General features: G+C 36.8%; 2 protein-coding genes across 36 annotated transcripts in view; both read right to left on the reverse strand.

The window, feature by feature from the left end:
- ttn.2 (titin, tandem duplicate 2) overlaps positions 1-15241 on the reverse strand; it is a 163720-nt gene extending 148479 nt beyond the window's left edge. For 28 of the 31 annotated variants that reach the window (XM_048194418.1, XM_048194417.1, XM_048194416.1 and 25 more), the window contains exons 1-22: positions 15009-15241; positions 13314-13417; positions 12529-12732; positions 9875-10162; positions 9699-9787; positions 9378-9598; positions 8875-9130; positions 7336-7563; positions 7135-7248; positions 5890-6129; positions 5490-5555; positions 5139-5397; positions 4604-4652; positions 4272-4484; positions 4046-4188; positions 3755-3936; positions 3409-3639; positions 3084-3322; positions 2744-2985; positions 2083-2247; positions 1824-1992; positions 44-1740 (exon numbers count right to left, since the gene is read on the reverse strand). In XM_048194418.1, coding sequence (XP_048050375.1) covers positions 44-1740; positions 1824-1992; positions 2083-2247; positions 2744-2985; positions 3084-3322; positions 3409-3639; positions 3755-3936; positions 4046-4188; positions 4272-4484; positions 4604-4652; positions 5139-5397; positions 5490-5555; positions 5890-6129; positions 7135-7248; positions 7336-7563; positions 8875-9130; positions 9378-9598; positions 9699-9787; positions 9875-10162; positions 12529-12732; positions 13314-13404 — 5386 coding nt within the window. In that variant the 5' untranslated portion in view covers positions 13405-13417; positions 15009-15241. The remainder of the gene's footprint in view (positions 1-43; positions 1741-1823; positions 1993-2082; positions 2248-2743; positions 2986-3083; positions 3323-3408; positions 3640-3754; positions 3937-4045; positions 4189-4271; positions 4485-4603; positions 4653-5138; positions 5398-5489; positions 5556-5889; positions 6130-7134; positions 7249-7335; positions 7564-8874; positions 9131-9377; positions 9599-9698; positions 9788-9874; positions 10163-12528; positions 12733-13313; positions 13418-15008) is intronic. The other 3 variants (XM_048194420.1, XM_048194404.1, XM_048194401.1) reach the window with 1 other exon arrangement.
- Positions 15242-16118: 877 nt separating this feature from the next.
- Positions 16119-27891, reverse strand: part of ccdc141 (coiled-coil domain containing 141) — a 41982-nt gene continuing 30209 nt past the window's right edge. Inside the window, exons 19-28 of one of the 5 annotated variants that reach the window (XM_048194484.1) lie at positions 27606-27803; positions 27116-27299; positions 26570-26682; positions 26390-26452; positions 25374-25901; positions 23166-23995; positions 21427-21599; positions 16926-17065; positions 16706-16805; positions 16418-16629 (exon numbers count right to left, since the gene is read on the reverse strand). In XM_048194484.1, coding sequence (XP_048050441.1) covers positions 16752-16805; positions 16926-17065; positions 21427-21599; positions 23166-23995; positions 25374-25901; positions 26390-26452; positions 26570-26682; positions 27116-27299; positions 27606-27803 — 2283 coding nt within the window. In that variant the 3' untranslated portion in view covers positions 16418-16629; positions 16706-16751. The other 4 variants (XR_007185399.1, XM_048194485.1, XM_048194486.1 and 1 more) reach the window with 4 other exon arrangements.

Genomic DNA, 27891 nt, shown 5'->3' on the forward strand with positions numbered 1-27891 from the left:
TGAACAATGATTGTAAAACTGATTTATAAATGACAAAACATACCTTGCACCAACAAGAAAGCATGGCTTGAGGCCTCACCAGCAATGTTAATGGCTTTGACCATGATACTAGCAGAATCCTCAGCTAAGACATCTCTAATTACTAATTCACAGACATGGTCCTCGGGCCAATACCAGTAAACACGATCTGACTTCTCAAGTAAAATGCCATTTTTGAACCACTGGCACTCTGGATCTGGTTTACCAACAACCCTACAACGGAAGCGAACTTCATCATGACCCGAAACTGTCTGGCTCTGGATTCTTTCCATGATCTTTGGAGCCTCCATGCTAGGAGAAAGAGTAACTTTCTCAGGTCTGATTGTTGGAATGGTAAGTTTGCCTTCCTCCTCCTCTTTCTTCTTTTCTGACTCAGGCACCTCTTTGGTCCAGTGCAGAAGTTCGTCTTTTCTCTTTTTTAACATTCCTTCATAAGACTCATCCTTCTTGCGAGACTTCAACTCAACTGAGGATATGGCTTCATAATAGCCCTCTTCAGTCCTGCGTTTAAATTTGCTTCGCAGCTCTTCTGTCTCTTCTGTGGATTTTTCATGAATAACTCTCTCAGCCTTCCTCAGTCGGACAACCTCTTTTGCTTGTGAAGCATCTGCAGGTTTATCTACCTTCACAACATCAAAAGATACTCTGCCAGGTTCAGGGCCAGGTGCCTCTGGAGCCTTCATCTCAGGAGCACGACGCAAGATTGCCCTGAAGTCTTCTTTCTGTTGGATTTCAAGCTTGACAGCATACTCAGCTGTACCCTCTGGGTTCTCAGCCAATACTTTGACATCTCCAGAATCATAGGACTTACAGTCAGTGATTTCCAAATAGTGAATTCCATCATATTGTAGTCTGAAACGTTTGCTCTTTCGAATGAGCTGTCCATTGAGGTACCAGTTAACTTTGGGAGTGGGGTAACCGGTCACTCTGCAGCGATATTTGGCTGTTTCTCCCTCAAATACTCTCATGGGTTGTGGGAGCAAGACAATCTCTGGCTTGGTCTTCTCAGTCATGTCATCCCCAGTTACTCCTGAAGGTGCGCCCTCATGGGCAATTCGCTCCATTTCGTCCATTCTCTGTACTTTTCTTCCCTCTGGCAACTGACTGTCCTCCACCAGACTCTTCTCATCTTTCACAATTAGTGTAGCAGAGGTCTGATCAGCACCAAATTTGTTGGTAGCTCTGCAAGTAATGACGCCACTATCTCTGGAATAAGCAACTTCATAATCAAGACTGCAATAGCCAAACTCATTGATCATACGCAGCCTGTTAGCAGCTTCAAGTGGCTTGCCATCATGAAGCCACTCAACAACCATAGTTGGGTCTCCAATAGGGGTCAGTCTGCACTCAAAGTGCACAGGCCCGAATCGCTTCAACCTGACTGAAGTAAGCTTCTTTTTAAAGTGTGGCTTCTGTTGCTTCTCCTTGTCATAAAGGTCACCCTCTTCCCACTGTTCCTGACCATAGCGAAGATGCAGTGGTTCAATCTCTGGTGGAGCAACATCCTTAGCCTTATATGTTCCTTTGGGAATGATGAGTCTTCTTTCTGGTGAAGGTTCGGTGTACTCTACCTCCACATTGACTCTGCAGCGAGTGGTATCCCTGCCAGCTTTGTTTATAGCTGTGGCTGTGTACCACGCACTGTCAGAGCCGGAAGTCTGAGGAATCTGGAAATGTGCCTGTCCCTTGGTAGCCTCAATTCTGTAACACAATTTTTGAATTTAACATAGATTAGTACTAAAAAAAAAGGAAATAATTAAACAACAATTAGTAAAGTAACTTACTTGATATGAGGGTATTTATGAGGAGAGATGATGTCACTGTTTTTCAGCCAGACAATGTCAGGGAGGGGGTTTCCAATGGCTTTTACTGCCAACTCAACCAAACTTCCTTCCTTAACACTGATATTCTTTAGCTTTTCAATGAACTGGGGTCGGACCAAATTTTCCTTTGCTGTAACACATAAGATGAGAGTTTACACAATCTTCCACGTCACTAAGTCTAGATATAATACAGGTTTTTTTTAGAACAAATATAGTTTACCTTCAACAGTAAGAGTCATAGAAACAGTTGTCTTTCCAGCTCTGTTCTGAGCAACGACCGTCCACTCTCCAGAGTCCTGAGGCATGGCAGGAACCACAATCATTGACTGAGTTCCATCCTCCTTTACCACTATCTTGTGGGTGTAGTCATTGACCACTTGTTGTCCTTTGGTAAATATAATAAAAGAAAAATAATTAACTTTCTTTGTTCTGTTTTCAACAGGTAAGAAAGAAAACAAGCAAGAAAAAAAACAGAAACATAAACTACTGTTTAAAAGTTTGGGATAATGTTTTTTTTTTTTTTTTATGTTTCTGAAATAAGTCTGTTATTCTCAAAAAGGCATGGCATTTATTTGGTCAAAATTTATTTGTTTTCTATTTTAATATATTCTATTGTAATTTATTGATGTGATATAAGGCTAAATTCTCAGTGCCACATGATTCTTCTAGAAATCATTCCTAAAAGGCTGATTTGGTGTTTAAGAAACATTTCTTATTATCAATGTTGAAAAAAATTTTGCCGCTTACATTTTTGTGGAAACTGTGATGCATGTTTGTCAGGATTCTTTGATAAATAGAACAATAGAAAAAAAAAAGAAATAAAAAAAAATCTTTCTTACCCCAAACTTTTGAACGGTAGTTTAGCTTTAAAACACACTTACCATTGTGGAACCAGTAAGTGTCGGGCATAGGTCTTCCGACTACTTTTAAGTCAAACCTTGCAGTCTGTCCTTCAGAACACCTGAAGGATGATGGCTTCAGCACAAAGACAGGCTTATATAGCCTCTCCAGTTGACTCTCGTCAGTGTCATCAAGTCTACGAGCAGGAGAGCGGCTAACAGAACGAGCAGGAGAACGTCCAGGGGAGTAGCTAGTTGAGCGAGCAGACATTGGAGATGTAGACCTAAAACATTAGAAGTGTAAATGTGAAAATATGGATAACATTATCAAGCATCTAATCACAGAACAGCAAATCCAGAGATGAAGGCCAAGGCAACTCACTGGACTCTTCTCACAGCTTCGGCTTGAGGGAAGTAAGGCTGAGCAGCTGCAGTGGACTCTACATAGAGCTTTCCGGAACTGACAGCGTTACCCTTCATATTGCTGGCAAATGCAGTATAGATACCCTCATCTTCTGGCAGCACCACAGGTAGGCGCAGACTGGCTCTTCCATCTTGTAGAACCTCCATCTGATAGCGGCCTCCATGCTTAATGCGCTTGCCATCTTTATACCAGGCAATCTGTTGAACACAAATGATGTAAAATTACTTGTATACATTGTGCTGCTTTAAATATACTGCTTTTCAATGTAATTAACATCCATTACCTTTGGTAATGGTGTTCCTTCCATCTTGCAGTGGAAAGTAACACCCATTCCTTCCAGAATTCTGTAGCTTTTAACAGGAGTGCTAAATGAGGATCCGACAGCCTCATGCTCAGCAACATTCATGACCATCTCCTCACCATCCTCAATCACCAGCTCTCGGTAAGTTATTTTAAGGATGCGAATTTCAATCTCTTGGATTATTTTTCGTTCAATTGCAGATATTTGAAATTCCTGAAGATACAGAAATGTTTATATAATTTTAATAAATTATAATTTGAAACTAATTTCTTATGTGATTTATGACTGTAAAAACTGGTAAAATCACTTATGCCATATAAATTCATACCGTCTCTGAGATGAAGGATTGCATCATCTGTGTTTGCTGAGCCATCCTTCTCTGCATGAGCTCTTTTTCATATTCACTTACAACTACAGGGGGCACATCTGCCACTCTGGGCTCCTGCACCATTGTCGTCACTTCCGTTACATATGTCACTTCCTGTGTCTTCATATAGGCTTCATACTCCTCTGTAAAAGCATGATGGCATGATGGATGTTGATTTTTCTGTTCGAAGCTTTTTTTAATCGTTAATCACAGTTAATAATAATTATTTTTACAAGTAAAGTCACAACTAACCTTCCTCAAAGAGGCTTGTGGAAGCAGATGCCTCTCCGTGTTGGTTCTTGGCAAAGATGGTGTACTCTCCAGCATCATCAGCAAATGTCATAGAAATTTCCAACTTGCACTCCCCTGTTTCCTTGTTATAGCTAACTCTATATCTGTTAAATTACAAGGAAAGTATTAGCTTTCTTTTTCTCAGTGTAGAAACTAGATCCAAACTATACTTGTGTGAAATCTATACCTGTATCCAGTTGTGAGTAGAACTCCACTCTTCTTCCAGTAAATATGGGGCTTAGGGCTTCCTCCGATCTGGCACTCAAAGACGACACTGCCTCCTTCGACCAGCTTCTGAACCACTGGCTTCCTCACAAAGAAAGGAGCAACAGGTGCTCCAGTGTCCACAGAGACCACGCTTATTTCAGACATGGCCTCCCCTTTGGCTTCAATGACAGTCCTTGTTTAAAACACACACACACAATATAATTACAACAAATATTAAAATGTGTTACCTTTTGGCTCTACTCTTTTACAAGTTAAATCCCACGAGTCCTTGGTTCTGCCCTTGTAACTTACTGTTTCTCCTGGACAGTTATCTCCTCTCTGCTCTCAATCTCCTCAGACACTGTAAAAAACATAACATAAATGTTTTTTGAGGTTGTGTTTTAATTTTCAGGTAGGGAGGGATATCCTGTGTTTTTTTATGATCAAGGTCTGTTATTCAAGATTTTCATAGTATGCTAAATATAAAATACTTACAGCTCCCATTACCCATTGCCCATTCAACCATAATACCACCTACCTACCTACAGCTCAAATGTTTTAGATATTTGCGAGAAAACAAATAAATAAATGAAAAAACAATAAATATAAAATAAATACAATATTAAGTATCATGCTTTTTATAATTTTTTGCTAAACCATCATAATTTCAACCTTGGGTTTAACAGATATGCAGATGAGGTTGTAGGTGATTCTAAATGATGGCATTGTTTTAAAACATTTTTGCACTTACTGTTACAGCCTTATTTCAGACATACATATAACATAAGCCTTTTTTGTGCTCCACAAAAAATAACACAGAAATTTGATTACAATATATAAAATTTACCTTTGACAAGCAGGTAGCAGGAGGTGCTGATAGTTCCAGCCTCACTGGTAGCAGTGCAAGTGAAGCGGCCACTATCTTCAGCAAAGGCCTCTCGGATCACCAAGCGGGCATAGCTGTTTTCATAAGTGATCTGGAAGTCAATGGAGTGCTCAATTCTGTAATCTTCTCTGAACCACATAATAGCTGGGGTGGGGTGACCTGAAATCTGGCACTCCAGAGTGACAGACTCTCCCTCTGTGACAGTCACATTCTTCAAACCCTAATGAACAAGACATCAATGTGTATTTAATGATTCTTCAAGTGATTCTACAAATCGGCAGCATTTTATCAAAATGCTAATAAAACACTTACTGCGATCAAGGTAGGGGGCACTACAGGCTCTTTGATAGCTGAGGGGATCGCTGCAGTCTCAACAACCTACAGGAAAATCAACATTTGTTTACAAACCAATTGACTCTTGGACACAATTTTCTTTGTTAGCGAAGTGGCACAAATGATGTTAAAAAAGAAAAGTCTGAAAAGAAGAACGAGTTTGAAAAGAGAATGCAAAAAATAAACATTCTAATAAAGATTATGTAGAGGTGATGAGAAGAAATCCTCAGTATATCAGATGGGTTCTGTAAGGAAAACAGTTAGCTTTGAGGAATTTTTCTGTAAGTGATAATCCAACCACACAAGACACCATATGATGAATAACTGATATTAAATCAAATGTTAGCTTTGGGAGTGGACAACACGTCAAACTACAAACCTGTGTGTCCCACTCTTCCCCGGCAAATGAAACGCCTATCTTTCTGTGTAACTCTGTGTCGAAATGAGTCTGATATCTCTCTGCAGTGTCTCTAAAAGGAGGAGGGGTCGGCTCTGGGGTCACACGAGTCTCCATAATCTTATGTGTAGGAGGCCTGACAGGCTTGATGATCTTTTGAGTAGCAGTTGTTGAGGATAACTCTTTTTGTAGTGTGGCAATAGCAGAACCTGCTATTGAAACCTGACCAACCCAAGAAGAGCAATATTACCACAATATACCAAAAAACAAGTTCACTTTTGTTTAGCCACACAGAAGGGAACATTCAGGGAACCTTTAGAAGGATGGTAGGAAAAAATTAATTAGTTAGCAATTTCAGATAACTTATATAATCAATGATATAATAACTCAGTGGTTTAATAAGAGGTTGGTGGACAAACTAATGGATGGATGGATGTTATGTTAAAAGTTATTGTGAAGTTTGTATATTAGGTATTGAGGATGTTTTTTTTTTTAGATTGGTCTGGATAGGCGGCACTTGTTAAAGGCTAGTGATAATATGTTAAGAAAAGAAAAAAATCTACCACAAGTGACAGAAATTCTGAGACCACTAGTGAAAATGCATACATTTTGCATTTTATTATTTAATACAAAACCTAAATGTATTTTAATTTCAGACTGACTAAGTATTCAGTGCGTTCTTCTTTTGCTATAACAACAGCAGTAGTCAAGCTGTATGAACAAGTCTGTGTAAAACCTGATGATCATGTTCTCCAGAATGATGCAAATATCTTGCCCTTCATTGGAAGCATAAAAATGTATATTTTGATGATTTGTGCAATGACACAAATTTTGATTAATTTTTTACTTTGATTAATGATTTAAAAATGCGCAAAATATTAAACATTTCTTCATTTCCATGTTTACATTTTCCGAAATCCTAAAACTTTGATAAAAAATAATAATAATAAAAAAAAAATTTCAAGATTTTCATAGTGGTCTCAGATTTTGGAATCCACTGTGCATAAATCTATGGTTGAATTCTATAAACTGTGTTACAGGCAAGCAGGAAAACAGTTTAAATTAAAAGGAAAATAGATTTCAGATTTATTATATGTGCTTCACAAATTTGTAAATGTTAGGCTATATCAGTTTTCTCTCTCATTATCCTTTTTCCTAAATATCTGAAAATCCAGGTACCTTAGAAAATGGGGATTTCACTGCTTGCCTGTAATCACCAAATCTTACCTCATAGCTATGATCTGGTTTTGGTACAGTAACTTTTGATACTGTAAAATGTGGAACTGGGGATGGTGCAAGGTCAGTCTCCACCTTGGAGCTAACCTCGGTAGCTCTTTGAATCTATTACAAATCAACAGAAGAGTATTTGAATGCAGAAAGACTAAGAAAATCATGTTCACGTTTCAGCTTCTGTTCAATGCATCTAACCTGGGTGACATGTACACTCTTCTCTGTAGTAGAAGTTGTCATTTCAGTGGGAATTAGCAACAGCTCCTTTTTACTTGTGACCTGTTGCTTAGTTGCTAGCATTTCCTGATGTCTTATATCAGCCTCTTCTTCCATCTGAGCCCCTTCAGCATGCGTGGGCTTTCGTATACGTGCATGATCAACAGCAGCAAGCACAGTGGCCACGGCATCTGCTTTTTTCCCATCACCCTGGCAAGAGCAATCACTGATCAATATCTAGAACACATGCATAGACAGAATCCATTCTCATCTAAAAACACAGAGCTTGAATACTGTAAATGGAAAAGAAAAAAAAAACAATATGGGATGAAAGCTGGAAAATACACCACCCAGTGAAGTTGTCTGCTAGATGTTAGTGTTGAAAGGTGTGGAAAAAGAGATTTTGATTTAAGGGTAACATTTATGTGGCTTACATTTAAAAGTTAACATATTTATATTAATCTAACTCTACTCTTAGAAAGTTTTACAAAAACTTTCACAGCTTAAGGATTTAGAAAAGACAATGTTTTGTCTTCATAATCAAAAATATTTGTTGACAATTGTTCAAAATAAAACCAGAAACAGGAAATAAATAGTAATTTCACTGCAAAACTGGTGTTAGAGTGGATAAGTTCTGTTCATTTCTGTAAATAAAAATCAATAATTGTTTTTAATCACTCAACCAATCCATGACTGAATATGTAACCTTTCAAATGTTACCCTTAAACACAAAAATAGAAGGTGCTATCTGAAAAACAACGTAAGTGAATGAAAAACAGGATAGAAGGCATTAGAATTGTGGCCAACTGAAATATTATTCTCTTAGATTCTACCTCTGCAGTTGATGAGATCTCTTCCAAGGATCTCTCACTAGTGGTTGAAACATCAATATTGATTTTATGAGTTGTCACACTTGTGACTGATTCCTCTTGGATTTCCTTACATGATATCTATGAACATGTGGAAAGAAATCTCTAAATTGTTGTCTAAATGTTAAAATAAAAACAGTTTATATTTGGAAAGGTAGGCAAGGGTGAAGTAATGGATGGAAAAAATGGGCAAGTAAATTCTGTTATTGTTGTCCTATATAAAATCTTTGTGGAGTCAGTGGTAAAAAAAAATGGGAGTATGAGGTTTGGATGGGTGACAACCACAGCACTAAAATACCAGACTACCTGCTCATTTTGAGACGTAATGTGTACTGCAGTTATGCCGGTTTCAACACTGGGCTGCTCTATAGAACCACTGAGCGGCCCACGACTACGAGCCTGGTCCACTGCCGCCACCACAGTGGCAACAGCAATACTTTTCTCATCCACGTTTTTCTGCTCCTTTTTCACATGCAAGTAAAATTGGGTTGCAAAGATGTTGTTAGAGCTTACATTACAGGCATTTTCACTGACGAATAAACATTTACATGAGATAGACACTTGCAGAAAGGAAGTGGTGGCACCACTGAACAAGTCATTCATAACATGCAGAAAGACTGAAAGCAAGTTTGCCTAATTGGAAATTCTTTACCTCTTTGACAGCACCAGCTTGTTGCTGAACAGCAACAGAGCCCTCCCAACGCTGTTCCATTTGGACACGGGTAGAGGTCGTCTGGACTTGTGTTGCTCCAGCAATCATGCGGGTGTAGCTGGCTTCTGAAACATACCCCGCTTGTTTCCATGGGGGCAGGACCTCAGATCCCTGCGTGACCTGTTTGCGGGTCATCACAGGGGATTTGACTGGTCTAATTGGAGAAACAGACAGTCTCGTAGATGGAGACACAGCTCTGAAATTAAATGGAAAAACATGTTATGAGAACATGAACCACAAACCTTAGCCTTTGGATTAATGAGAGCTGGGTAACTTGATATGTACAAAAAGAAATGTTTTCTCAAGTGGAAAGTCCCATCATTTAAAGTTATTTTATGAAGTTATTACTTCAATACTATCATCAAATCAACAGATTTATAATCAAGTCCAATTAAATGTATAATATGAATAGTCTACACATCTGAAAACCTAAGACGCATTACCTGACAGGAGTCGGTGTCGGGCCCTTAACATGCCTCACAGGAGAGGGAGACTGTTGGCGAGCTGCTGACACTTTAGTCACTTGTGAAGGGGGGGATTTGGAGGTTGGTTTAGGGGGCACACGAGGTGGAGTCTTATGTGCCAGCTGCTGGGTCACAACCCCACCCTCTACTTGCATTTGCATCATGGCTGTTGCAGAGGCCTCGTAATGAGCCTCCATCCTCTGTTAAAAGAAAATAACAATTAACACAGTGATATAAGGGGCAAAATTGTGTTTCTTTCAGGAAAACTGTTGCGGCTTCACTTTTGAGACTGTCACTCACCTTCTCCATTCTAGTCTGACGAGTCTGTGAAATCTGAGAGGCTGAAATGATTGTTTTTGACTTCTTTGCAGGTACGGCTTCTTCTTCGCCTGTGAATCGTGAATGAAATGCTTGTTGCGGCGGCTGTTTCATAAACATACAATTGAAAATGCATTTTTAACAGTTAAAAATCTTACCCTGAACAAGCAACTCTGCAGTTGAAGTTGCACGTCCACTGCTGTTAGAAGCACTGACAGAGTAGGTTCCAGAATCTTCTGGGAAGGCCTCGGCAATCAACAAACTGTAAAGGTCTCCATCCTGTACAATCTGAAAGTCAGCAGAGCTCTGAATCTCAGCTCCCTCTCTGTAGAACTTTACCACAGGTGCAGGGATTCCTGTAACTCGAACATCCAGTCTCACTTGGCTTCCTTGTCTCACAGTCATACTTTGTAGTCTCTGAATGAAGTTTGGTGGCGCAGTTTCAGCTGCAAATTAAAAGATGGTTAAATACAAGTCAATTTTCTGACTTTTAACACAAAAGTATCACACATTCTCTGAAAGGGATAGTTCACCCAAAAATGAAAATTCTGTCATCATTTACTCAGCCTCAAGTTGTTCTAAACCTGTATAAATGTCTTTTTTCTGCTGTACGCAAAGAAAGATATTTGGAAGAATGTTTGTAACCAAGCAGATCTTCGCCCCCCATTGACTACCATAATATTATTTTTTCCTACAATGGTAGTCAATGGGGGTCAACAGATCTGCTTGGTTACAAACATTCTTCCAAATATCTTCCTGTGTTCAGCAGAACAAAGAAATTCAAACAGGTTTAGAACAACTTGAGGGTGGGTAAATGATGACAGAATTTTCATTTTTGGGTGAACCATCCCTTTAAGGTCACACTGCACTGACGCCTTGCAACACAGAATATCACCATATTACAGTACATTACTTCTCAGACATTCCACGACTCCATACATAAATGCCAATTAAACATGTTCAATCAGCGAAAACAAGTGTTGACCATGTCAAAAGACACCAAAAGGGGTAACACACTGATCTGACAAAATCCAATGAAGTCTCTGTTGCTGTCAGCGATTGTCAGTGCATTGAGAACTGTCTATATATATATATATATATATATATATATATATATATATATATACATACACACAGTCAAACCAAAATTTATTCAGACACCTTGAACATTTCATTCATTAATACAGTTTATTCACTATAGTTTTTTTTTTTTTTTTTTTTTTAAATGGTAATAAAATATGACAAGATCTCAGAGTTAAACTGTGACAGAAAAAAAAATCTTGATTATGTCAGATAACACTTAAGCAAAAATGGTCAGGTCAAAGTGTCTGAATAATTTTTGGTTCTAAATTTTTTATCAATTTTACTGGTAGTCCACTGTATGAAGAATTTTTGGGTATAATATGTCACAGTTTACTTTATTTTGCTATCCTCACTCACATAAATGAACTATAGTGTCCTAGACCCATATATCAAAATAAAAATATATCAAAAATGTTTTGGTTTGACTGTATATATATATATATATATATATATATATATATATATATATATATATAGTAATCATTCAAATATCAATCATATAGTAACAATATAAAGTAATAATCGTTTAAATTGTTTATAATTGCCCTTTATTAGCCTATAACATAAACCTTGTCTGGCATGTGCAATATTCGTAAATAAACTTCAAAAAGGAAGGGAATACCAGTGCTTACAATGCAGCAAAAGGATAGTGTTGTAAATTCAAATAGATATTATTAATGTTTAATCCTATTTTTCTTCACAGTTTAAAAGCACGTACGTTACCAAAAAAAATATTAGCACACCTAAGATTGAAATAGGCCTACCGATAAAACAAAGGTTCAATGTATGTTATTAAGAGGGAAATTGTGAAAGAAAAAGAAGAGGATAGATGAAGTTACAGAATATTTGAGGAATATCGATACACAATGAGGGAATGCTTCAATTACCTTTACACGGTGCGGTTTAAGAGAATCAGTCAGCTGTTGTGTTGATGTTTGTCTCGCAATTGTCTTTTGTCGCCCAAAGCACCCAAACTATACTCAAGGTGTTTTTAAAATAAACATTTTGTGATGTTACATTTTGACGACGTACTGTTCATTACGGCAGAAAGGGAAATTTGACCACTGCGCTCGAGTCTAGCATCTTTTGCAGTGTCTCGCGCATGTATGGCACTGCGTTCTAAAAACGGTCCGGCTCAAGTTCAACACGCGCTATTAAAAGGCATTCTTTTCATCGGAAGTAGCGCGCAGCAATAGAAACAGAACGGGCATCCATCTACTACATGTTGACGCACCATATTAACTGGTCTATTTAAACGTTAGTGGTTAATAAAGTGCAGTTACATGCACTTATATATGACAATACTTTTGAGGCCCTCCAAGCAGCCCTTCGCCCCCCACTGTCCCCTGCATTGCAAGCACAGTAAAAGGTGACACACATTCCTTCCCATAAATTCTTCAAGCAATGATAGCCTGCATGTGTCATTTAACAGTAGCCTATCACTGGATATCTTTACCACTTTCTATAACAAGTAACAGTCATTAACTTTATGAGCTGATCAGTTAATCCACATATTTGCTTACTGTAGCTCTAACTCAAGGATGCCAGCACACAGTGGGAGAATTCATGACTCTAATTTGAAAACCACTACAAACTAATTTGTAATTAGTATAATCATTATCCTATGAGGCAGAGTAATAGTATAATAATATTATAAACATGTTTAATGTTTATTTTAATTTATTTATTTTCTGGTAGCAATAGCTAAAACAAAGTTTCTGGTTATTACCTGTAACCAGCAGTTCAGCAGTGCTAGTGGCTTGTCCAGCGCCATTGGTGGCTCTCACAGAAAATCTTCCGCTGTGTGCGGCTGTCACGGCGGGGATCATCAGAACAGCGCGGCCATCGCTGAACGAGATCTGAGCGCCGGGCAGAGCGGCAGCAGTAAGAACCTGGCCATCACGAAACCAGCTCACCTCTGGAACTGGATTACCTGTGAGTAGAGTTTTATGTTATTATTATTTTATCTAGACAAATACAAACATTTCTTAATCTGTAGTCAAAATTCATGTCCCCTTGGTGGATAGAAAGATGGAGCTGGGGCCCCTTGTTGCATATTGTATAAAATTTAGGTTTTCATTTACTTCTGACCTGAACATAATTATACCATAGTAATGCATTTACAACTTTAAAAATAATGCTTAACATTGCACAGTGAAATAAATAATTCACTTGCTCAAACCAATACATTTTTAAATAAATTATTATAATAGTTTTATTTATAAATAAATATAAAGAAAAAAAATGCATTCAACCAAAGCTGAAGTTTAGCTAAATGTTTTCCTGTTCCTCCCACAAAGAAATAAAGTGATTAAACAAAAATGGCTGGATCCACTACAATGCTGCTACAGGCCCCAAGGTGAAAACCCCTGATTCAGATAGATTCATCAATGCTATGTAATGAATTAATTTACATTCCTTTAACTAATTTCACATTGTACACTCAGGTGTAAAAGAGTCAAGAAGAATTCTACATTGCAGCAATGGAATGGCAAAAGTGGGGAACATTCTTACCACTAACTTGAGCTTCGAACGTTGCAGCACTACCCTCAAGTGCCACAACGCTCTGAAGCGGCTGTGTAAATGTTGGCGCCTGTGTTGACATTGTGGAAGGCACCCTAAAGGAAAACATAGAATAAAGTTATAGTTTTTGCATGGAACCCTTGGAATATCTGAATTCAAAAAGAGTACAGTATTTTTAGTAGATTCTAAACCGACTAATCATTGGTGTGATCCTTGTCAACCTGGTAGAACCTGGCCTGTCACTTGAGATTCAATGGCTCCATTGGGTGTTAGGCCAAACATTTGGGCCTCGTATCAACTGACAGCTCTTGAGACATGACAGTAACAACTGGTGCCTGTGGCCTGCAGTGAGTTCTTTTCACGGCATGACGCATAATTTAGAATAGCCCTCCAATTATAACAGTCAGACCTGTATCATCAAATCTAAAACTAATCTACATCAGTGGCTTATGCATCTTTATTCAACTTGTGACTCAGTGTCAATGCTGGATTGAACACCTGGTCCTCTACTAAGCAATACTGAGATGTTATTCAGAAACATTCTGCATAATCACATAATCTTAAGGTTTAAACACTCTGCATTTAAGATGAATAAGTCTTGATTGTCTGATGAAAAAAAAAAAAAATGTTACTTGAAGAGAGCTAGTTTATAATTAGAATTTAAAATGGCTGACAGGAACTGCTAGATGCATGACCTTTACCTAAAATAGATAGAACAACACTGACTGAACAAAACTCAGATACAATTCATGTGGAAGTAATTCTATTGCTGCAAAAGTACTATTATGTTTGACTATATGTTAGTTACCTGGATAGCTACCATAAATAATTTGATATCATTTAAATTTACATATTTAAATTTAAGATAAATCAAAATGAAAACTTCAGCATTGCTTCAAAATATTCAACCACAACACAACAATGTCTTTTGCACTTTAATAGACTAGCAACTCATGTTTCATGGAGAATAATTTGACTTACATTCTCATTTATTAAAAAAAAAAAACACAAACAAAGAAATTAAGAGTGATAAAAATAAATTATAGCCTCATATGAATGGTTTTCCTGTAGCAATAATTCATATGTACAACCAGGTTCATCAATATCGAAAGTTCAGAATTCCAACAAGTTCTCATTGACATTTGCAATTACTCTATGTATTAACCTTAAGAACCATTACTTGAAAATAACCGAAGATCCCCACAACAATAAGGCAGAAGTTTCCAGCAACCACTTTAAGAAAATCCATTTAAAATGCAATAAATGTTCATAAGCAAATAAAACCAGTGTCACAAAAGGCATCCTCTAAAAATAGTCAATGCCCAGCTTGATTGACAGTCACCATGTGGCACATAGCTGGAGGTGCAACTGATATCTCTGCTGCTGATTCCCTTAAAAAGACATCATGGCCCAGCTAGGACACCACTCTAATGCTATCACAGGCTATTCTTGGCTTTACTAAAACCACTGCACCATTTAAAAACCATCAGAAATAAAAAGTCTTAGGACAAAATTAATTGAATATTCATTTAAATTGTTCAACATCAGTCCCCTTTCCACTAAATCTCTCAAAGTGAACATCGACTTTTGCATTTCTACTCTCTTTATTTGTTAGAATCACACAACAAAGCATCATTAGAAAGCACTGCACTGGCACATGGGTACAAGAGCACAAAGCATACTTACTTGTATCCAAGAGTGCCTTGAATTGGAGGGGCGAAGCCCAAAGGTTTTTGTCTTCTGAAACAAAGTCCTTATCCAGATATGATTTCAGAAAACAGTGTGAGAACGGATGAGCCTCGAAATATCCCAAAAAACAAAACTACACAGGGTCTTAGCCGTGTAGTTTTGCTTTTTCCCTTGCAATCCCTACACCCGAGGCAAGGCTGGGAATGCTCCAACTGCTCAGAAGTGTTAACATGGTGGTTTTACTTTATATACCCCTTGGCTAATCAGCATCATCACTACATTGCCATGCCCCATTGGCCGTCCCCCCACGAGGCATCATGGGAGGTAGCAGCCATTTTATGCAAACTCACACCTGTCACCCACTTTACTTAACATAACGCAGGACTCATTATCACAGAGTGTCTGAAACCTAAAGAAACAGGAAAATGCCCCTCATAAAGAGAGAAATCTTCACTAGCTTTATCTCGTAAATTAATCACAGTAACAGCATGTTGAGCCCCAAGAAGTGAAGAACCAAATGGGGGGAGAAGGGCTGTCACTGTCACTCAGGCTCTAGGTCTGTGAGATAAACGGCTCCAGCTAAGATCGCAGGCAGTGTCACCCATTTGTTTTTCTTTTGTTTATCTGTATAGTAAGTCAGACGATACTTTTAAAACTTTGAAAAGCAGAAAAGAAATTACACTATGAATGTTAACATTATGGTGAGATCTAGTTGGTGAGATCTCCTCTAAACTGACAGAGGAGACAATGTTAAAGATAGGCAGTGACATGTAAGAGTGGAATGCATGACTAGCATTGACAAGGACTTGCAAGTGCTAACTTTTGTCAGACAATAATCTAATGACAAAATGTGATACAGCTATAACTACAAAAATAAACTAATATAGCTAAATGATACTAGATTGAATTAAATTGTATTATATTTATTGCACTCTTGTACTTAAATCTTTCGAATGCTCTTTTCTCTTCATTCATAACACACACATACATATATATATGACGATAATCTCATGTGAGAGTTATAAATAGCATGATTCATGATGAATTTTTATAATTTTCAGTTGTTTATTTTTGGTCAGAATGTGGGTATATGACATTTATTGGTATTGGTTATTGGTCTGAATACTTTTGCAAGGCAACATAAACCCAAAATTATCAGTTGCAAGCAACAGTGTGTAACGTTTACTCCAAGAGATGAAGAAGGCAGACGATGTAGATCCAAATATAAATGTAATTTATTAATATAAAGTAAATTCAGGCAATGTAATATCAATGAACACAAAATGAAACAGTGTGCTATGCGCAAACAATACCAGACAATGAACAAGAGGAAATGAGGAACTTAAATACACATGCCGATGAAGTCAAATACAGAGATTACAACTAATTAATCAATGGTACCACACGAAGAGCTGGAAAATGTAACAAAGGGAACAGGTAACTGAAGAGAAACAAACTAAAAGTTCATGAAAATGAAACTAAACAGAGCATAACACACAGTGTTCCAGATATTATCCATTTTTGTTGAATAATTCACAAAGATTAGGCTAAGTGAATTCCAGAGTTTTCCCCTAAACAGCATCTGTGACCATAATCAGTGACCTGGTGGTTTTGGCCTCTGTTAAAAATATACAAACAAATTATTATTATTATTACTATTATTACTACTGCTGTTTATTTTTTATGATAGTCACCTTGGCAGAGCTCATATCTGGCAAATGACATCAGACAAGTACAGGCTCAAAAATCTGATGTATCAACACTTCTTATGGATGAAAGGCTTGGATCATTCAATTTCAGACATAGAAATACAGATATAAACCATACAATACAACATTCAATATAAAATACCAATACCAAAATACACAATTTTTAAATATTTTTTATTCAAAAGTATATATACGCTTAACTCACTTGGCTCTCGTCACATGCTGAAACCTTAGTATCATTCATGCAGAGCACTTGAGGATAAGTGCCGTGTGATCTAAGGTCTTCTTCCACCAATACATTTTGCTCATCCACTCTGGAGAGGAAGTGTGGAGAGGCCCTATGCACTGAGGAAATCAGATTGCATTATAATTCACTGCACTGAATATGAAGCAGAAATTATCACATCATTATCTCACAATAAAAAGGGATAACAAAACTTTTATAGTTCAAGAAGGGTTGTCATACTCATTAAGCATGTGGTTTTGTTTTTTTAAAGCTGCCTTTATTGTTTACTGTTAGGGGGAAAAAATTGTAAGTAAAAAAGTAAAGAGCACTAGAGACAAAGTTAAAAGTATATCTGTGTGACAGCTGTATTTGAATGCAGGGTGAGGAATGACGCCACAGACCCCTTCTCAGTAGCGCGACATAGCAGGAAAGCAAAGGTGTAACCTGAGAGCCCTGAGTTATGCTGTGTGATAACAGTAACATGCCCCTGACTAATAGTCACCCTTTCATTCAGTAGAGAGCCTTAAAGACCCCATGAAATCTAATTTGAAGTTTTGGGGCTTTTACTCTATGTCTGTAACTTTTGAAGTCATCTGTATAAGCTAATGTACTCACTATAGGATGACAATTCATCATTCAGGATCATTCATAATTCTTTCTCTTCTGGCAAAATGAATTAAAAATACTGATGACTTATCTTGTACTTAATGAAGTATCAACATGGTTATTAATAAAATTCTCTCCAAAATAATATTTTAATATGCTCCTTCCCGACTTCATGTTTTTATTGAAAAGGCTCAGGGAAAAAAAATAGGCTACGCATAAGACAATTTTCAAAGAGTCTTAAGTTACAAAATATATAATCCATCCTGTATCTATTTTACATATAAAATGTATTTCCTACCAATTGGGAAAATATTTTATCGACAGGAAATAGAAAATTTACTACAGATTCAACATAAATTCAGAATACTATAAGAAACTATGGATATTATGACACAATTGACAAGCAACTTTCATGCAGTAAACAAAGTTAATTGTGATGTGTCTATTAGCTGGTAGGTTGGTGCATATTTCCCTCAGTCGCCACCTACCTCAGGTCAAATTACAGTCTCTCTCACAACCAAGGGTACTGCTGAAGACAGATGACATCACCCTGAGCCCTGACTACAAGAGTCCTTACTCACTAACCTCCTATTTTCAAGCAAACTGCTAGTAAGTTAGATATGAAGCAGTCTGAACACCAATAATAATAAAATATGGGGAGGTCACTAAAATTTCATCTATAAGGCTTTACGCTCCAACTTTATATTAAGTGTCTTTAACTACTATGAGCCAACCTTTACATTTATTGTTTGATACAATGCACTTATTGTATACGTTTTTTTGTGCTTATATTTAAAAAATACCCACCTCAACAGCCAATTGTGATATCGCCGGGAGTTTGATTGACAAGCGATCTAACCAATCAGAACACCGAATCCGCCATTTTGTCCAACAAAACAGTCAGGAGTTACAAGATAACCTCGGTGGAGTTAAACTTGAAAAATGGTGTGTATTTATATCTTTCCGCGTTTGAAACAACATTCCTTCTCATGTTCATTTGATGGTATAAATGAACTAGTAGGAAGAGATGATCGGTTGACGAGCCTCTTGAGCTGAGGCGCTACAGCAATCTATCACGACCATGGTCACGACACATTAAAGAGCTACAAAACGGTTTTTATTGTTTGAATTTCTTTAAAAAAAACTACACAGTTTGAAAGCTGGGACTTTGTTTAATATCATAAGTAACCTGCTTTGTCTTGTCTGTCGACGTGTTGTCAGTATCCTCTTCGCTCCGCAATGTATTTTTCACTGTGTGTGGCGTGACATAAGCATGGCTTGTCGGACAAATCAACAGTAACTAAGGGGGGCGGGTCTTTGCGAAGGGTCAATAGCACAAATATGTGTTTAAGAATAAAGCAAGTCCAAGACAGTGAATTTATAACAGCTAAGGGGCGTTGTTAGGCATGACGCAGAGCCTAAAAACTTTTATATACAAATATTAAAGCCAAAAAATATGTATCAATGCAACGTTCATGAAGTAAAATCACTAAAAGCCTTCCTTCCACTGGAAAAAAATAGTCCCTGACCGTGAACAGCAACAGACGTTACATTTATTACACCATTAGATGGCGGCAAAGATTGTCCTTATGAGCGAGTCACTCAGTCGCAAAGACTTTTATATTGAAACTTCTTGTGAACATGGAACAAGACACAAACAACAAATGCTTTGACCAGGGCTGGCAGTGTCAGCAGGGCACGGAAAACCCATTAAATGTTAAAAGGACAAGATCGCAGTGGACATTCAAATGGATTTTTTTTATTATTAACATAGGACTGACCTGAAGGAAAATGCTAAATCTGAATGCAGGTAATAAACTCGGTCACTCGATATCACAATACTCTTCTACATAATGCAGTAAACTTCAATGAACAAAATCAATTGAGAACAATGTTTACATTGCTAAGAGTGGTTGCTAAGACAGACGCATCAACATACACATTCAGTGGCGCAGCAATACTTATGTAATGCCGTCAGCTGTATGTTTTCGGGAATTTTACAAAGACTTCGAACGCGGCTCAACCAATCAGAATCAAGGGCCGAAACTATCTGTTTTATAATAAAACATTAAGTCCACTGTACCAAACTTTTTTCTTCTTTTCTTTTTTTGATGCAAGTACATAATAAAGACACTGAATATAAAGTGTCAATGCCTGTTTAACAAGGTTAAATTGCCTTAATTTATATAAGATGAATTATGTATTATGGTTATCATTTATCTTGGTTCTTTTCTTTTTTTTGATGCAAGTACATAATAAAGACACTGAATATAAAGTGTCAATGCCTGTTTAACAAGGTTAAATTGCCTTAATTTATATAAGATGAATTATGTATTATGGTTATCATTTATCTTGGTAATTATGTAAAGTTCAATAAATATAACAAAATACAACAAATGTTGGGAACACTTTATTTTGATTGCCTACTTTAGACTAACTATAAGTAACTTTGCAACTACATATCAACTAGCAGTAAATAGAGTATTAGTAGACTGTGTGTTCAATATCTGCTATCACTTTCTTTACATGGTATCCCAAAAGACATACTGACTGGGTAACTTTGCAAGTACGTGTCAAGTTATTCTACTAACCCAAACCCTAACAGTCTACTAATAGTCTAATGAGAGTTAGTAGGCATGTAGTTGCAAATTAATGAAAGCGTGTTGACATGTAGTTGCAAAGTTATGTATAGTTAGAATAAAGTGTTACCCAAACATTCTCACCAAAGGGATAGTTCATCCAAAAATTAAAACTACTTTTCTTCTGTAGTAGATCCCTTGGTTTTTATTTACTTACCTGTTTCTTTATTTATCTATGTATTTATTTATTTATTTGGTTGGTGTATACAATAAAAAAAATAAATAAAAAAAAATTCAATGTTGTTTTAGACAATATATATATATATATATTTTTTTTTTTTTTCATTTTTTTTTTCAAAATACATTCTTTTGTGTTTTTGAGGCATTTAAAAAGGACATGAGGGTGAGTGAATAATGACTAAATTTTCCTTTTTGAACCATTTCCTTATGATCTAGAAGTGGATTTGTTAAAAAAAAAACAACACAAAAAAAACAATGTCGTCAAAAATAAATAATTTAATTGCAAAATGCTGAACACGTTATTTCAGAACTGTAACTATAAATAACTGGAGAACAAACCAGGGCTTCATTACCATCACAAAGGGAATTGTATGCAGATCCATTGAATAATATATTAGAAAAAAAAAAAACAGAATAATTCAGCTCATGTTGAATTTGATTATTGCAAAATATTGTTATAGTGATTTCAGTTTGTAGCCAAAACGAATTAAAATGTGGTTAGTTGATGCATAACTTTTCAATAATAATAAAAAAAACAAACAAACAAAACATTCAACAATATTTTACGTTAGCATTTATATGAATGTATAAGGTAAGGTGTATTTTTAGGTCCTGTGACTGATCACCATTTCAAAACACCTTTTTGCCTTCACTATTTCACTGCATGGTCCTGCAGCGCGACAAATTATTTTTTAAAACTACAGATATTCAATGTTGTTTTTCCAAACAATATAATAAGAGCTGCATGCATTATAATTATAAAAGAACGATTAATTTTAGATGGCGTACAGCACATCACACCATAAGATGTCAACTTCCCCAAAAGAGTTTTTAAATCTACCCTTGTGCAAAGACAGTTAATTTTGTGCACACCAGTGGTTTTGTGACATGTGAAGAAGGTTCAGAAGTGAAGAGTCCACATCCATGTGTTTTCCTTGTTAATGGCAGTGTCCATTATAACAACAGCAGATAGAGAAGCCACAAGAATAAACAGAGGGTGCCAAAGCAGGTGTGCCAGTCCAGTTTTAGAACGTCAAAATCAGGGCTGCTGTTACCTTTGACCTGTAGCATGGAGCTGGACGAGATTGTGCCAGCTGAGTTTGAGACAGTAACCACATACTGCCCAGAGTCTCTCACTGCAGAGCTGTGAATGAACAACGCATGCTTGCCTTCTTTATGGGACAGTTCTATGTGCTCATCATTGGCCAGTTTGTGTCCATTCTTGAACCTGAACAAAGAGTGAATTATGTCACACAATCACACCACAGCAAAAAAGGGCACTCATCAATACAGACTCAATGGAAGAGAGAAATTAGAGGTAATGTTAAAGTGGAAGGTCCTACAGAAGATACATAAAAAGGAAATGTTAGCTACAGGAAATGTAGATTAAAAAGTTAGTATGAATGGATATGCATGACAGAATTAAAATTAAAAAATTAAATGAGATCAAAATGAATGGAAAACATCAACTTTCTTTAAACCTGCTTCATGCAGGCAGACAAAAATATATGTATACATATGTGTTCATCTATCTGAACTACAAATAATTTGTGATGAATTTAGTCTTTAAAAACTGGATTTTGATCTATATGTTGTATAATGAGAATTTGGCACCCATTTAGATACAAAAGTATTCAGATAATTAATAATCTATTTATTACATGACCATTCAAAAGTTTAGGGCGGTACAATTTTTTAAATATTTTTGAAAGAAGTCTCTTATGCTCACCAAGGCTAAAAACAGTAACAATGTGAAATATTATTACCATTTGAAATAACTGCTTTAATATATTAATATTATTTTAATATTATTTGTAATTTATTCCTGTGATGCAAAATGATTTGCTGCTCAGGAAACATTTCTTAATATTGTCAATGTTAAAAACAGTTGTGCTGCAGGAAATTGATACTTTTTTTTTTTTTTCAGAATTCTGTGATGAAAATAAAGTTCAAGAGAACATAATTTTTTTAAAGCTGCAGTCCATAACTTTTTTTTTTTGGGGGGGGGGGGGGGGGGTAGCAAAATCAATGCTACAGGTGGTGGATCATTTATAGCCTTTTCTCACAGCAGCTGGAATAATTAAACTTATCATTTGGATGGCGGATTGTATGGTATGACAAATTAACGTTAGAGATTTGACTGTACAGAAATCGAAATCTACAGGTAACGCCAATACACACTAAATACACTGTCACGCAATGCTGCTGTTGTTAACATTAACAATTTGAGACATTAACAACATGGTTTGATGTGATATGAGCTAAGCGATCATTAGATTTAAACACCATTGGAAGTGTGATTTATTGTAATGCTTTTTTTTCCTCAGTTGGTCATAACAAAAGTGGCAGATTTGTTACTTGCTAGTTCAGATGACATTTTCTGGTGAAAATTCTTATTTTGGTCATACTTCCAAGACTACAATCTGTGATTCCGAAGTACAATATCCACCGGTGCGGTGACTGAAAGCCTCACATTCTCCTCAAAACATTAGATTCATCTGAGTTGAGGAGCCGTGCCAATGCACAACCCACGTAAAGATGATAATTCCGCAAATAACTGCAATTGCAAGTTTCAAACAGAGATGGCGACAAAGAAGCAAAACTTTAAAATAGGACTGCAGCTTTAAAATAGAAATCCTTCATAATATTATATATTACTTTGCTATCACTTTTAAACAATTTAAGGCATCCTGTATTATATTATATTATATTATATTATATTATATTATATTATATTGAAGAAAGAGCAAATAATGTTTTAATTTATAGGTCAAGTTTGTTGTAAGCTACCCACCAAGTTAATGTAGGCTCAGGGAATCCAGTGACTTCCACCTCCAGGGTCACCGGAGAGCCTTCCATTACCGTGGCATTAGACAAGGGTTTGGAGAAGTTAGGACCTGTGCCGCCTGTCAGTTTGCCCATAACCTTTTTGGAATTTGCTCGCCTGATCTCCTCTCGGATGGCTGTGGGCTTGCAGAGATCCGAGTCCATCTCTGTGGTTAATGGGGTAGGGGTAGCATGCGTGTTATTGGGCTGAGCGCTCTGGCGCTGACCCATACTGGACTCATGCACACACTTTTGCATTTCAGTATGACTCTCATGCACTGAGTAAACTGTTTCAGTGATGCTGCCTGGTGGTGGGTTGCCAGATTTCTTTAAGATGCTGGAGATGGTGTTTGACACAACACTAGGAGCAGGTACTGTGAGGGGGCTTGGAACAAAGGAGGATGATTCTGCTCTAAATCTGGCACCCAAGCCAGTGGTGGGAGATGGGTAGCTCTCGGCCTGGCTCGACATCCACTCCCGCTGCCTCTGGTGTAGGGTGTCACCGTGCAGGGAATGGGACTGGTGGCTGAATTGGTTAATGCAATGGCTGTGAGAGCTCACGCAATAGCCATCATCAAGGTCATTTTCTGACTGAATAATGTTGGATTCTGGAGTCTCAGATAAGGGAGGCAGGGAGATGTCATCTGGGGAGGTGCACTCATATTCATCATTGGAGAGTGATTCCTCAGTGAGATGGTCAGGCTGGAACTCACCCTCCGGTACACTTCCTACAGGAACTGCTGGCTCTGGTGTCCCATGTGACAAAAAGTCCTCCTCTAAAGAATGATGAGCTGCTGTCTATAGAAATAAAACACACAAATAAAGAGAGCAGAATAGCTGTAAATCTCCTTGTAAAATAATTTTGTGTTGCCATTTTTTGTAAGTTACCATTAACCAGCCATAGAAATTATTTAAAAATGTTTTATTAAAAAGTAACAAGACATAGCCAGGATGTAATATAAATATGTAAATAGAATATATAAAATTCATATATCAATATATAATTTACACTATAGTTCAAAAGTTAAATTCATACTTTTATTCAGCAAGGATACATTAAATTGAACAAAATTGACAGTAAAGACATTATTCTATTTTTAATAAATGTTGTTCTTTTAAACTTTCTATTCATCAAACAAACCTTAAAAATGTATCACTGTCTGAGCAATACAACTGTTAACATTGATAATAATAACTGTTTCTTAAGCACCAAATCAGCACATTAAAAAGATTTCTTAAGGATCATGTGACACTAAAGAAGTAATGGCTGCTGAAAATTCAGCTTTGCATCACAGGAATAAATTACATTTTAAATATAGCCTTGGTGAGCATGAGACTGGTCACACTTTAGATTAGAGTCCAATTCTCACTATTAACTAACTATCAGCTAGGACTTTTGTCTAAATAAACTCTTACTGCTTATTAATAGTTAGTAAGGTTGTTGTTAAAGGGATAGTTCACCCAAAAATGACAATTCTTTCATCATTTACTCACCCTCAAGTAGTCTCAAAACTCTATGAATTTCTTTGTTCTGCTAAACAAAAAGGAAGGTATTTGGAAGAATGTTAGTTACCAAACAGATCTCGCCCCCATTTACTATCAACAGGAAAAATCATAGTAAATGGGGGTCGAGATTTTGGTTACTGGCATTCTTCCAAATATCTTCCTTTGTGTTCAGCAGAACAAAGAAATTCATACAGGTTTGGAACTACTTGAGGCTGAGTAAATGATGACAGAATTTTCATTTTTGGGTGAACTATCCCTTTAAGTTTAGGTATTGGGTAGGAATTGAGTGGATTAACGGCTGTAGAATATGGTCATGTAGAATAATATGTACTTTATAAGTACTAATAAACAGCCAAAATCCTAGTAATATGCATGCTAATAAGCAACTAGTTAGTAGTGAGAATTGGACCCTAAACTAAAGTGTTACCATGAGACTTCTTTCAAAAACATTTAAAAAATCTTACCCTAAACTTTTCAAATGTAGTGTATGTAAATACATAATTTATCTGTCACTTAAAGGATCAGCCTATTCTTGGTCTAATAGAATGATTAAAATCTTACTTATAATTTGCATAATTAAATAATTCAGTCAATCAATCACATTTTCAAAATGGGAAAAAGGCACCATTTCCATAGAATGATTCTTATGTCACAGTCACACGAGGCTCACCTTGGAATATGAGTGAAAAGGATGATTTCTACAGGCCTGATATTTGTCCTCAGAGTTGGTCTTCTGAACAGGAGGCTGTTTCTCTGTACCCTGCAACTCCCTTTGGATATCTATGATGATGGGGCGAGATAAAGCTGGATCCCGTGGAGGAGGAGGAGGAGGAGTTTCTTGTGAGCTCCTCTTGGTTTGCAGCATAGTATGACTCCTCTTATCCTGCTCCACAGGGGAATGGCTCACATTAATGGCGTGGGAGTGAGAGATGGAAGTGTGCATTTCCTCTCTCCTCTCTATAGTAGATTTGCTCATGATGGTCTCCACTTTGCTGGTCTTGGAATAGGCCTCTTGGGTGTGCAACCTGGTCTCTTGTAGCACTTTTTGATGCTCTGGATGATGCTTGTCTGGCAGATCTTGGCTTCGTGTTTTGCGAAGCTGAGGTTTCTTGTTTTCTGTATTCTTGCCGACAGGTATCTCTTTAGTACAGTGTGGGCCTGTCATCTCAGGGGTATGTCCACTTTCCTTTGGTTCAGGCTGAAGTGGCAACAGAAAAAAGTATGGTTTAGGTTTGAGCAATTTTCTGAATATGTACGTATATTTGCAATGCCTTTGCTGATGACATCAAATTAAACAACGTTGAATAATGCTTATATATTTCCTTATTAAGACCATCATTACACTGGTTTTATGATCCTTGTCTTGTGATTTAAATTTATATGATTTAAGTTTGTATGCAAGTGCGATTTATTTCTGTAAATGAGTTCAATAAATTGATTCAAAACTCTGATCTAATGATTCCTTCAGATCATATATATGTCAAATATTCACATAAGTATATTCACAGATTTTATTTACAAATAGGGAAGAAATGTGGAAAGCATGCCCTTTTTTACATTTTATTGTAACTGAACTTCAATCACAATTTCCTGCCTTACACATTTTGAATGTAACATGAACAAAATGAAGGACAATGTAATTCTGGTATGTTTGAAATTATAAGTCAAAGTGTTTCTGGTGTTTACCGTATCAATGGTGTCCCATTTTCTGTTGTCTTCAGGTGTAAGAGGTTGTTTCAAAGTCTCTAGCTACAGAAAGGTTATATGAAAATATTAGTAAAAGTATATTTTATATATATATATATATATATAAAAATCTCAGATGAATGTAGCAAGTACAATAATTATGTTGGATATTTTCATCACCTGAAGTTTGGCCTCAAGGTCCAGCAGTCCATTTGACAGTTCTTTTATTGATTCCACAATTTCATGGTGTTTGTTGATTGTTTTCTCCATATATTTCTTTGCTTCTTCAGCACCTACATTAAAAAAGGCCAACAACACCTCAACTAACTAACTAAATATTCCTCAGTGTTTTATCTATAACATGAATACATGGGGAAAAATCATTCTGACATGTTAATATGTTCTGATTGATGTACTCAGTGCAGGAGTGCACTCCTGCCAGATGTTTAACTGGATTTGTTTTAATCATATTGTTTCTGAAGGGGTGGAATTGACACCAAGAATTTGCTACTATAGTTTAGTAATTCTAGTTTGGCTTTTAAATTGATCAGAGGAACATTATAAAGAATTTGAGGGGTTCCCAAATTGCTTCTGTTGCTTTTACACATTGGAATCTCTAAGAAGTAACATACATAAATGAGGGTTATATTCTCTGTTCTGTTCATTGGAATGGTAAAGAATACATTCATCCAAACAATATTTCAGAATGCATTCTCAGTTTCTCACCATGTAGCCGCACTGCCAGCTCTGTGATCTGGCTAATTCTCTCCTCTTGCTGTGGTATTGTGGGCCACACAAATTTTTCAAACTGTTTGTAGAGAGAGCTGACGGCTTCCTTAGTCTTACATTGAGAGGAATATTTACCCACACGGACAATTGTGGAACTTGCCTCGTCGCACCAGAACTGATACTGTGTTTAAAATGAAAGGTGAGAGGAGAGACTATTTTCAGAGAGTATTTATAGCCATTTACAGTGATACTGCTTTGAAGTCATACATAAGTTAAAGCAAAGCCTATACATATTGTTTCTACTTCATTTAGCATCATTATTAATGGGAAGATCTGAAAGATCTAAACAGAAATACAAAATTTGAAATAAACTAAAAAAAAAAATCCAGAAATTCCACACCAGGATTATAAAATGAACATGTGAAATTGCTGCTGAATTGTGATAGTAGCTTCTATTGGCTCATTATATGTTCCTGGTGCACCCCACCTCCTCTAAAGCTTGTTGGAGCTTGACGTTCATGTCCAGGTTCTGTTTGTACTCCTCCACTGCCCTGTCAAAGTCCCCCACCTGTCTCTGCAGCTCATTTGAGGCATCCTCAATCTCTCTGAGGCTGTTGCCAATTAAATGTCTCTCGCTGCTGCTGGATACTTTCAGAGTAAAGGCTTGCAGCTTCTTCTTCAAAACCTACAACAGGGAGGGGTTTGGATATTACATTTTATATATAGAAAACTGCCAAAGCATTAAAAGAATCTCCTAAAGGTATAGGACTGTA

Source organism: Megalobrama amblycephala, linkage group LG6, assembly GCF_018812025.1.
Source record: "Megalobrama amblycephala isolate DHTTF-2021 linkage group LG6, ASM1881202v1, whole genome shotgun sequence".
NCBI classification, from domain to species: domain Eukaryota; kingdom Metazoa; phylum Chordata; class Actinopteri; order Cypriniformes; family Xenocyprididae; genus Megalobrama; species Megalobrama amblycephala.